This window comes from Carassius carassius, chromosome 43 (assembly GCF_963082965.1).
Source record: "Carassius carassius chromosome 43, fCarCar2.1, whole genome shotgun sequence".
Lineage (NCBI taxonomy): Eukaryota > Metazoa > Chordata > Actinopteri > Cypriniformes > Cyprinidae > Carassius > Carassius carassius.
This window is the reverse complement of record NC_081797.1, coordinates 17,987,262-17,999,638: the sequence shown is the minus strand read 5'-3', so window position 1 is coordinate 17,999,638 and position 12,377 is coordinate 17,987,262. Positions and strand designations below refer to the sequence as shown.

The following is a 12,377-nucleotide window of genomic DNA, read 5'->3' as shown; positions in this document are numbered from 1 at the left end:
ACAGTATGTGCCTTTTTGTGTGTCAACTTTTGGGCTCCCATTGCACCATATGGACTATTTAAGATGGATTTTTATTTTTTTATTTTTTCATTTATATTCATATGAAGAAAGTCACATACAGCAGGGGCGGCATGAGGGTGACTAAATAATAACAGAATTTTATTCAACTACAGTATCCCTAGTATTGAGATTAAATGTCAAATCAATATTTAAATCAATATTTTTCCTAGAATAAATACATATTAAATATTAAATCAAGCAAATCAAATCTGGACAAAGCATTGCAACTGCAATGGAGAAGTAAAAAGTTTCATATAAAAGCCTCTGATAAATGAATCGGCCTGGTTACTTTGATGCGACTCTGAAGTATTTCTGGATGAAGTAGCAGGCGATGGCCAGTGGTATGACTATGATGAGAAAAACCGGTGTGACGTATGAGATCACACCCAGAGCTGATACACACAGCAGCGTGGAGCGACTCAAACACTCCAGAGTGGCGGGAATGTGCTGAAACACAGAGACCGAAATATTCAATATGCAGTTATTTAAAAGCTATTGCTAAATGTTGTAAATGCCAAGTAAACCAAGGACAAAATATTGCCTCACACAGACGGATCAATAGCATCATACCTGATCTATTGTATTGGTATCAGAAGAGAAGCGGTTTAATATGCTTGCTAAAGGAGTTGTTTCAAAGAGCCTGGGAAAAGAAAGATGGGAAGAATTTAATCTTTTATCAAATTTAGCCAAAGGCCACTTTTTTCATACAACAAAATTGGATGGTGACCAGTGGCTGTCAAGGACAAAAAAAATAAAAAAAATAAATAATAATAATAATTTATTCATTTATTTAAAAAAAAAAAATAGAATTCCATGACTCTTGCACTATATTCCAATGACCGCTTTGTATAAGCAACAGTCCAACATTTTAAGGTCATTATTCATGCTTTCAAGTGTACACAGTACTTTTTTTTTTGTCCTAAGCTAAAAAAAAAAAAAATGTAAATACAAAATCTCTTTTTTGGCTTAAATATATCCCAAAGCAGGGACTTTTCCCATCATCCTAACCACTTTGGCTTAAATTTTACATGGAATACCGTAGAAGATATTAAGTTTATATTTTGGTCACATTGCATGCAGGTAAACAAATATAATTATAAAAAATAAAGTAAAAACAACAATACATTTAGCTTATCATTTGTATATTTAACTATTTATAATTATTATTATTAACTATTATTATTTAATTAACTAGCTTTTCACCAACTCATGAAACCCAAGTTTGGGAAGCAGTGAGTTACAGATTAGCATATCACCCTATCTGTCCAGATGTCCTTCCATGAGCACTTCGAGTGCTTCTTAGATGCGAAATCCCCCCTAACATTGTTTGCTTTGTGGCTAAATGAGCCACAGAGAGGGTAGACAGGCAGAGAGCAATAAAACAAGACACACATAAACTCTCTCTCTGCTATGCTCCTGGCCACCTACCTCATGTCCTCTCAACTAAAGCATACCCACACACACCGTGATTCAGTCATGACAAATTACACACAATATACAATAAATAACATTCCACATAAACACCTCAGGAATAAGAAGGTTTAGATGTACCTCATTGGGGCAAGGATAATATTACTGAGCAGACTGTGGTGCAGTTCTTTGGCCACCTGCAGGCCTGTCCACTCCACGGCCACTGATGTGGCCAGACAGAGTACGATACCCAGAAAGCATAGCAGACTGAACACCAGCAGGTATGACGAGTGACTGAAACCAACGTCCTGTAGGGAGAACAATGATGACACTTAAAAAACACCAACTCGCTTGGGATCCACATGAGTTGAACAGCGGAATATATCTGTGCACGGGTAAGTGATTCAATCAATCTATTAATAAGTTAACATGTTTTTCAGAACAACAGCTGCATATATTAAGCATTTATTTACCATTATTAGTGTTGCAGTGCTGCAAGAACAATAACTACAAAAATGAAGATAACTATAATATAAGCATCTCACCAATGGACGATAATATTCTGTTTATTATAAGCGCACACTGCAGTTTTTTTCGCCTCCCACTTCAAATCCTCTAACCAACCGCATTTAAATACAGGAGTGAAACCTGTAACCATAGCAATGTTGTGCTTCCTCAATGTTTAGTATCTATTATTTTTAACCAAAGTAATAATGCAGCAGTCAAAGACGTGTTATGTTCAGTGATTTTATCTAAAGCACTGTCAACAGAGCCGTCGTGTTTTGCTTTTGTTTGGAAGGCTACTTCGCAATGCGCTATCTTGTATAGTTGCCATATCCACTGATTATAAGTAATGCTTATAATCAGTGTCTTTGGGCTTGTTATTTGGTCTCAGCTGATAATTATTAAATTTAGTAAAAATATAATATAGTTGGCAGGTGCGGTTCATTTTCTGCAACAAGATCTGGCAACACTGAGTCAAAAGAAGACAACTCTGATACGCATTTAAATACGCCATTAACAACCATCTGTTCGGTTATGTTCTGTAAACACTGTGTAGAAGTATGGTTTCCACTACCAGTTTTTTCTTTTTTGGAGTCAATTCTTTGTAGAATGCGATTGATCACTGATGCCTGATGTGTACACAGAATTAAGCATTAAAACGGGATCTGACACTTGAATTTTGCTGCAGTATGTACGTACTGAATCCATTGATCATTCTTCAGCTGGAAAAAACAATCTTCTGAATCCTCTGAAGTGATTCCTACATTACTGTTTCTCTGTGTCATTATTATTATACTCACAGAATGATCATTAACAAGTTATATTAATAGTTACTGTTATTATTATTAATGTCCTGGATGTGAAAGGCCTTACGTTTATTTACCATACAAGCTGCAAAAATCCATAACACTGCTAGCAGGCAAATCAATTAAATTACATTTCAAGACGGAGGATTTTCTGACTGATGCACTGCAGACCTCCAAATGCTAATCGAACACGCTGAAGAAATAACAAACTGAAAGAAAATCAATCGAGCAATCAAGACGACTAAAAGGCTATTCATTACCGTAGAACTCCAGCAGAGAACACCTACAATGAGAATTTACTTACTTTATTAAAAACATAAGAACTAATTAGTAGAACATCTAAATCAGGTTTAAGTCTACTTTGCATTCTGCATGGTTGTTTAAAATTTCCTAAGCACTGATGGAAAATGAAGTATTGATCAGAACGAGGTTTCTGAAAATACAAAAATAGGGTTGATAAGATGTCCTGTAGTGTCTCAGCTCAAGAGAAGCATGTGAAGTGGAGAAAATTACATTTTTTGCACTTATCGCACAGAGCAGCTTTGTGCAGAGAATCCCGTGGGATGGTGAGGATATTTAAGCAAACCCATTTTGCTGGATCTTTCTGTCTGTGAGAAAGGCCTGAATGATCTGGAGAACCACTGGCTTCTAAGCAGCACAATTTTCACCATATGACTGAGTCAAGCGGAGGCTTATTAGACAAACGTCCTCTTCTCTAACCCTGAACAACTGGAGTCTAGCCTTACTGTGTTATCTGAGCTGTCAGAGCACCTGCTAGCTCCAGGCTAAGCCCACCACAACATGCTCTTCCTCAGTGACAGCGGTGGTCTATTAATAAAGTGAGAAGTCTGTTTCTGATTCTTAACACCTTCTCTTGTCTTTCTCCTGTGTGCTATTCTCAGCATATGTGCATCATGGACATATAAAATGCTAGTAGACATTACAAATTTGGATTATTTATTATGGAGAATTTTAATAACACAAGCAGCCAATGAAATCATGAATCTAAGCAGTCCATCTAAGGTTCAGGAAGTGCGCCACTTCAGCATTGTGTAAATCTTAAACACTCTGAGCCTAAATCATTCGAGAGGGCATAGACTTTTCAAAATAGAAATCGAGGCATGTGTCAGATGTTTACTTTTAAACAAATATGACCGGAATATCATAGAGACCTGTAAACAACCACGTAGCATTCTTCAGAAAGTGTAAAAATTTAGTTACATGTAAGATCTGGTATCTTTACCTGCACTAGGGAGCAGTTGTGTGCAGCTGCACTAATTTTGGCTGTGATGACTTTGGACGTCCAGTAAGCGAGCCAGTAGTCGATTGCCACCAAAAGAGAGTGTTTGAGGAGCTGGGACAGCAGGAGCAGGAGAAGCAGCAGGGGGCCTGCTGAGATCAGGTACGTCCCACAGGATCTCCATGGGATGGTGGCTCTATACCTCATCACTCGAGACAGTTTATCTTCTTCATCGCTCTCCACAGATTGTTCTATACATAGCAAAGAACAGACAGATATTGAATTGTGTATCATACAATGTGACAACTTGTCCCAGGTAGAAAGATGAAGAAACAGACATACTGACAGATCATGTGACAACCAACTTATCCCTTTTGACATTCATATAAAATATCCTTGTCCGCACAATAAAATCTTTTGAACAAGTGCAAACTTGAAGTCTATAGAGCACACTGCACTTGCAGCTCTAAATTTAAACTTCAGCATCATGCTGGCATTAAAAAAAAACAAGTGTAGGAGGATGTCAAAGAGGGGAGATATAGAAATGAATAGATATGAGAAAAAGGCTGCAAAGCCCATAGGCATGTAACACTTTGACCATGCCAGGAATACCCTTGAGTACTTACTAGCACAGCACATTAGCCATTATGAAGGAAAGAAATGTGCTACAACCCACTATGGTTTAAGAACTCAGCACAATCTCAATGCTTAGGAGACAGAACCATCTTCACATTTATAATTCATTAATTCCAGTATGGTGTGGACTGTCAGCAGATGATAAATGCTCTTGCTCTCTCTCTCCCATGCTACAGCTAAAATCAACTATGGTTAGTGAAGAAATCAAAATGACGCAATTGAGCAGTTGAGACTAACCAATCAAATCCTGAACCCTTGGATCTATCCAGAATATAGTAAAAAAAAACCAGAGAACACAGTGTGTGCAATGACACTTCTGGAAGAGTTTCCGGTCACTTTTCAAGCAAAGCATGGAGTCCACTATTTTGTAAGTCACTGCAGTGAGAAGGCCAACATTTCAGTATACATTCAAGACTGGAGTATATCAAAATTTGGCAAACTACCACATGATTGGCGCTCAGCCTATATCTGCCATCTAGAGAATGCTTAATTACTGTAAATCATTATTTCCCTGCAGCACATGAAGACAGGAACTCTTCGATGCACTGAATCTAGTGTCACTAGTATTATAATGCATTACAGCAGCGGGGGTCCAATCCTGCTCCTGGGGGGCAATTTCCTAAAGAGTTTAGCCCCACTTCACCTGCCTGCAAGTTTCTAGTTGATCCTGGTTTACAAGTTTGCCTGCACATTCAATCCTGCCAGATAATGATAATCAAACTTTCGCGAGGGAGGATTGAAACCCAGACTCAGCTCGAGCTCAGGGTAAGAACCCCACTATGATGGTAGTGTGGAGAAAATAGAGAGAAATTAGAGGAGAAGGAGAGGTGGAAGGTTCCGGAAGAATTGTCACTGGAATGAAGCAATGACTGCTGCTTATATACCGTTGTAGTGATGATTGATAGGACTGGATGATTAGGCTCCTCCCGAAGCTGCATTGGGAACTTCATTTCAAGTGTGCCCGATTAGGGTTGTAGTCAAACTCTGCTGGATAAAAGCCCTCCAGGATCAGGTCTGGACACCCCTGAATTACAGACATTATATGCAGTCTTCAAGTCCTCCCATGAAGTCCTACTTCTGATTTCTCAGATTTTCTTACTGAGAGTGTGGGTGTTTACATGGCTTTAGTTTTCATGACCGGGTCCTGCTTCAACCAGTTGTGGTACTGTTATCTTTAGGGACTAAGTTTGGTGGAGCTCGCAGTGGGGGGTGATTCCCTGTATTGTCTTTAGATGTTTTCGGGAAGTGGTCACTTCTAAGGCTGTGAGTAATGTCACCACTTTTAAGGACTGACCATTGAATGCCTATAAAATACAATGTATGCCTGCCTTAGTCTGCAGGTCCACACATGAATTTGTCAAAAAATAATAAACCTAAATATACACCAAGAGTCTCCTTGTCTTTGCTTCTGGGTTTCCTACAAGGGCCAACGCCCTGTAGAGTTTAGCTCCACCCTGCTCAAACAACATGGCTGAAAGTTTCTAGCAGAGGTTCTGAAGACCTTGACTAGTTCAGGTGTGTTTAATTAGTGTTGGAGCTAAACTCTGCAGGAAAGTGGCCCTCTAGGATTAGAGTTGGATCCCCCAGTAGTAAGGAGTTGCTTCGGGAAGGTGAACGTCCTAACTATCAAAACATCTAAACTAGCTAATTAAGGTCTGCAGGAAGGAAGCCCTCCAGAGTCAGTGTTTTCAAGCTTTGCTCTATACTAATTGCAATTTCCTCATTGCAGGAAGAGACCTCTGGATGATGCCAATATGTTGCCCTGTTCAACTCGGAAGGATCATATTTCTTAATTACAGATTCATTACAATGCTTTGTCTAGGCTTGCCACCAAGACCAGCCCCTCACCCATCTGTCATTGCATCCTGAGCTTTCTGACAGGTGGTGAGAGTGGGCATCCAAACATCTTGGCATCAGGACTTGCAGAGGGTGTTGCAATCCGCCAGTTGGCTTTTTTTAAATGCTGCAGTCATTGCTGCAAAAAGGAACAAGAAGTGTTACTACTCTCCTGTCACCCAGATCTTTAATGAAGATTTATGAGGATTCCTACCAGGGGCTTGCATAGTTAACAATGCAAATCCCATTGTCTTTTAATTGCAAGGAGCTTGCAGGAAAAATCTGTAATTGTATCAGATGAGCATGCAATACAAACTCTGCTAAAAAAATAAATAACATAAAAATAAAAATAAAAAAGCTTATATTAGTGTTTTGCTTTATGTTTATCTAATCTTACCTTCCTCTTCCTCCTCAGTCTTTAAAGCTTCTCTGGAGTACATGGCTCGCCTCAAGTTTTTTCTTTCCAGCACCGTCATATTCTCATCTACTGTCTCCTGGAACACAAAATAATGGAGAACAAGGTATTCTGTTTAGCCTATTTGTCTAGTTAAGTATGTCAATTTCATTCTTTATATTATTTGTTTCCAATTCTTTGCCTGAGTATTTAGGTTTCTGAAAAGGTCCACTGAATAATAGTGGCCTTAGATTAACTGTTCTGCAAGAAAATCCTTACATCCTCCTGCACATGTTGAAAGATCTGAGCCTATAATAACGGAGCCTATAAAGAACATCTGCAGGCAGTTTTGTTCCAAATACTGTAAGATATTCCATCTAGAAGATGAACAGGAAGGGGCCCAATACAGCTCCTTGAGGTACTGTACTTCAAAGTTCTGATGTTTAATGTTTTTTAACACAAAAGGACCGTTCAATGACCTGATTGGAAGCTGTGTTGGCCACTAGGTGGCACATTAGACACTTTTTTGGAGACCTGGGTTTATAACAGTCTCTGTATTGTCTATTTCGGTCCCATTTTGCATGCATTTTCTTCTCAGTGTATACACTGTGTCCTGTCTTTTTTATTTCCAAGCTTATTTTCTGTCAGCATAAACATAGAGATTACTTTTCCAATCTCTCAAACAATGCAAACGAATGTCAACCAAAAGGTAAAACTAATGAACTTGCCCTTCCTCTAATATCTCAGTAACTTTCTGCAGACTACCTTCTCAAATTCTTTGTCTTGTCTGTGCATCAGAGTCTTCCACTGCTCGAAGAGCTCAGGCTGAGAATTTTGGATGTCCTTTAAAGTCCCTTCTGTCTGTATGTTGCCATCCTTCATCGCAATGATCTACAAAAGAAACAACATTCAATTATAACTTCATTTGCCACATATAAGAAGGTGGACATTTTTAATGCTCCATGAGAAGCATAGCCAATATTTAACAGAAAGCCTGACCCTTTCTATCTGTCAGTCTTAAAGTGAATATGTCTTAATAACAGGGAGTTAAAAAAATAATAATCTGACCACTGGTGATTTATTTAGTACCAGAAGTAGAAGGACTTTATCAAGGCAATCCATCACCCAGAGCCAGTCGGAAAGGAGACTGGGGCTGTATTTATTTCTTATAACAAGGCTGATGATAACAATAAATCGACCTGAGAATTACAATTTTAATAACATGCTTTCTCTGGTTAGATATGTTGGGTCAAGTCATTTGGAACTATGCATATTTACTTTAAAATTAACTAAAGAAATTATTGCAATCAAACCATGTCTAAGAAACAAACATATCAAAACTTTTCCAGTAAACATATCTAAACCACATTAAAACAAAACAGATTTACTTTCAAATGTAACTTCTAAGCTAATTTCTTGTTTTATTTTAAATGAAATAATATCCTAGGTTAATTACAAAGTAATCACAACCGACCACATCTATGGTATGTTGATAAGCACAAAATATTCCAAGAATTAAGATTGTGTGTGTGTGTGTGTGTGTGTGTGTGTGTGGTAATCAGCATACCTCAAATACTGTCAGTTCAGCTTAACTTGTACTGAACATGCACTATTTTTTAAAAGTAAAATCTCTGCAAGTAAAAAGTAAAATAGTGCTTCCATTCGGGAAGAGAGAAATTGAAAGTAACATATTTATTTACTTTTATTAGAAGCAATGCAAAAATGTAATGTCTCACTTTTTTAAAAAAGTAGTGTTTCCTGCTACAGAGCTTAAAATTTAGTAGTTTAGTACATTGTAAAAATGTTTCCTGAGAGACATGTCTGAGTAAAGCATTTGTGCCTATTACATCTTATAAGATGTCTAAATGTGGAACATTTTTATTGTTGGTGAAAAACAAACTCAGGTGAGGTTGCTCTTTTTTTATTTTGATTGCTTCCATTGTCCTCATTTGTAAGTCGCTTTGGATAACAGCGTCTGCTAAATGACTAAATGTAAATGTTAGGTAAGAAGAGAATGATCACCTGCAGTGACCTTATGGTTGAATGTCTTTGGTTTGGTTTGCAGTTTGACTTCTCTTATTGCAAACAGTGGCCAAATATGGAAAGCTGTTTTGACTTTTATTCATTCTCAGAATATGAATTCTTGATATCAACAATTGAGTTTTTACTAGTTAAAATGTTAACTTTTGATATTTGGAATTAGATTTTTACTAGTAAAAATGGCTATTTTTAATATCAGCAATACATTTCCACCAGTAACAATGTTAATTGTTGATAACAGCAGTTAAATTTCTACTGGTAAAAAAAATAAAATATTATTCTTGATATAAAGAATTTATATCGTGGAAATGGCAATAGGCAAAGTGTATTGACTTTTATTTCGCAGGATATGAATTATTGATATCAACAATTAAGTTTTCACTAGTTAAAATATTCATTCTTGATATCAGGAATTTGATTTCTACTACTACATTCATGCGCAGAAACACACAGAAAAAACACAAAATAAAACTGAATAGAGACTATGTTATCTCAAAAGAGACAAATAAAATGGTGTCTTCATTTTAAATGTAGGGGCGATTCTAGGGTTTCATCCTCAGGGGGGCTTAGCCCTCAGAGAGACCATTAGATACAAAGACACAAATGTCCTAAATAAACAGTATTTTACATTGCTTATGTAAACTATTACTGTATGAAATAAACGCAATTACCTATAAAAGTTACATAAGTTAAGTTAGGTGTTAAGTTAAGTGCAGTGAGTGCTTCTCTGTTTTTCCTTTGTTGTTTTATTAACAATATTAGCGTAATATAAGAAATGCATGGATCTGTTATACTGACACACATTAATATTTTCTTAACTGTTAAAACGTAACCAACTGGGTTTACTTGGATACTTGTCAAAACAGTTATTATGACATAATAATGTGTGTATTTTAATATTGTGTGGACACCGTAACGATATCAAGCACGTCAATACTGACTCTCTATATACAATACAATCCAAGATGGCAGCATCCATGACAGCACGAGCGTTTGTTTAGAGTCATTATTGAATGTTTGAGTGAAGTTTTAGTTTTTTTTTTTTGTTTTGTTATGAATTTTGAAATATCCGTACAGATTGCAGAAGGATTGCATGGTACTTTTCTGATTGCTTTCTGTGGTAGAGTTTGTTCGGGAAGCCTACTCCTACTTTGCTTGGGCCTGGATCGGTGGACTCATTTGGGCAGTTGTGGGTCATCGACAAGTGGAATGCTTCCTTTGAACGGAGCTGTGGAATATCCTTGCTGGTGACGGGAGTGGGTTTTGGCGCTGTGTGGTCCTCTACGGATCCGCGTGGAACAATCTTGCACTGCCTTGTTGGGCTATACATTGTATTGCTTGTAGTGGTTCTCCCATCCGTGGAATTGATTGCAACATCACAGACCTTTTCGGGGGACGCGAAGAGGCGTATCGCTCCTGAATGGCGTTTTTAACAGTAGCCTTTTTTGTGCTGATCGCGGTGGACTACACCGGGAATAAAAAGACACCAGTGGTTTGCTCTCAAAAGGTATGGACAGATTTTTACATCTCATCTGGAGGAACCTCCTTGGATATCGGTTTTTCTGAGCAATTACACCACTTATTCCTTGTGACTACTGGCTCTGTTCTGTTGGATTATAAGAACTGCTTTATTGTCCTAAATCACATTTTTACTAATGCTTATAATGATTCTCGATGTATGCCTCGAAAAAGGCAGTGCTTTGTTTTTATTTTATTGTTGATCTCGGGAAATGTACATCCTAATCCTGGCCCTAATATGGCTATTAATATTAGGGCCAGGATTAGGATGTACATTTCCCGAGATCAACAATAAAATAAAAACAAGGCACTGCCTTTAGTACTCCTGAAGATTTTAAATCCAGGTCGGGTCTGGGTTTTATTCACTTAAATGCTTGTAGTTTGTTGCCAAAAATGGATTTGGTCAGGATATGGGCTACTCAAACAAATGCAGATGTTGTAGTAATTTCCGAAACCTGGCTAAAAAAATCTATTTTAGATAAGGACATTAAATTAATGGCTATAGAGTTTTCCGTTGTGATCGTTTAAATAAGGGTGGGGTTGCAATTTATGTTAAGACTAAATTTAACACTAGGATCTTATTCTCTAAATCTATTGTTAAACAATTTGAGATCTTAGCATTAAATCTTGAAACAGCCAAAGGTCAGCATATTAATGTTATTGGCTGTTACAGACCCCCTTCTGCGGTTGTTGATGCTTTGCCAAATTTAATGGAATTTTTAAATGAACTTGATTACAGTGACACTGTTTTAGTGGGAGATTTAAATTGGGACTGATTATCCTCTGTGTCTGATGCTTTTAAAAATCACTGTAATGGTTTAAATCTTAAACAGATAATAAAAAGTCCCACTAAATTTAATAAAAGAAATCCTAACAAATCCACTCTTATTGATTTGTTTTTGACAAACACACCTCACAAATTTTCGGATGTAGGTGTGTTTGCAAACGATTTGAGTGATCACTGTGTCATTGCAGCGGTAAGAAATACAAAACTGCCTAAGACTAAACCTAGAATAATTTTTTAAATAAATTTAAGGCACTTTTGTGAGCAAGCATTTTTGCATGATTTGTCTTGTTTTGACTGGGACAGAATTGTACTTATTGACAAGGTGGAGCTAGCTTGAAAATATTTTTATGAAGGTTTTATTAGTATTGTGGACAAGCATGCTCCCTTTCAGAGGTTAAGAGTAAAGGGACGTGACAATGGGTGGTTTACTGGCTAATATTCTTCGGCAGCCAGGATGTCCGGGACAGATTTAGACTGGCTCAGTTTTAGACAGTTGCGTAATCGTTGTACATTTCTTATTAAAAAGGCCGAATCAGATTTTTATTTAGCAGCTACAACGAACAACCTAAACAATCCCCGGAAATTCTGGAAAGTCCTGAAATCGGTATGTACCTCAAATTGCCATAATGAATTACCTCCATGTATATTTAAGGATAAAACAGTCATATCAGAAAAGTCTGCAATTTTAGAGGGTTTTAATAAGCACTTTGTGGAAGCAGGTTCCTTGTTTGAACGTCAACTCCTTGCAAACAAATCAACATTAACAAACTGTTTTAATTCGTCAGTTCCGCCCCAGAAATTGGTGGCAAGTAAAGAGCCCTTTTGTCTAAAGCCTTTCTCCGTCGCTGATGTGAAAACAGCTATTATTGCTTTGGACCCTAGTAAATCTCCTGGTCCTGATACTTTAGAGCCTTATTTTTTGCAAATTGCTGCTGATTTTATTGCTGTTATTTTTAATCAAACCCTAGTTAACAATGAGATACCAAGAATTTGGAAATCGGCATATGTACTCCCTCTTTTGTTTGGATAATTATAGACCAACTTCCAAATTACCAATTTTAGCTAAAGTGGTAGAAACATTGGTTGTTGATCAGTTAAAAAAACAATTTGTTTCCAATCATATTTTGTCTGATGTACAGTCTGGAT

At 37.3% G+C, this 12,377-nt stretch overlaps 1 protein-coding gene across 4 annotated transcripts in view; it reads right to left on the bottom strand.

The window, feature by feature from the left end:
- LOC132124603 (ATP-binding cassette sub-family C member 8-like) overlaps positions 1-12,377 on the bottom strand; it is a 92,114-nt gene that overhangs the window by 12,008 nt on the left and 67,729 nt on the right. For all 4 annotated transcript variants that reach the window (XM_059535690.1, XM_059535691.1, XM_059535692.1 and 1 more), the window contains 6 exons: positions 7,652-7,777; positions 6,890-6,986; positions 4,024-4,271; positions 1,612-1,778; positions 631-700; positions 350-507 (listed from right to left, as the gene is read on the bottom strand). In XM_059535690.1, the coding sequence (XP_059391673.1) occupies positions 350-507; positions 631-700; positions 1,612-1,778; positions 4,024-4,271; positions 6,890-6,986; positions 7,652-7,777 (866 nt within the window). The remainder of the gene's footprint in view (positions 1-349; positions 508-630; positions 701-1,611; positions 1,779-4,023; positions 4,272-6,889; positions 6,987-7,651; positions 7,778-12,377) is intronic.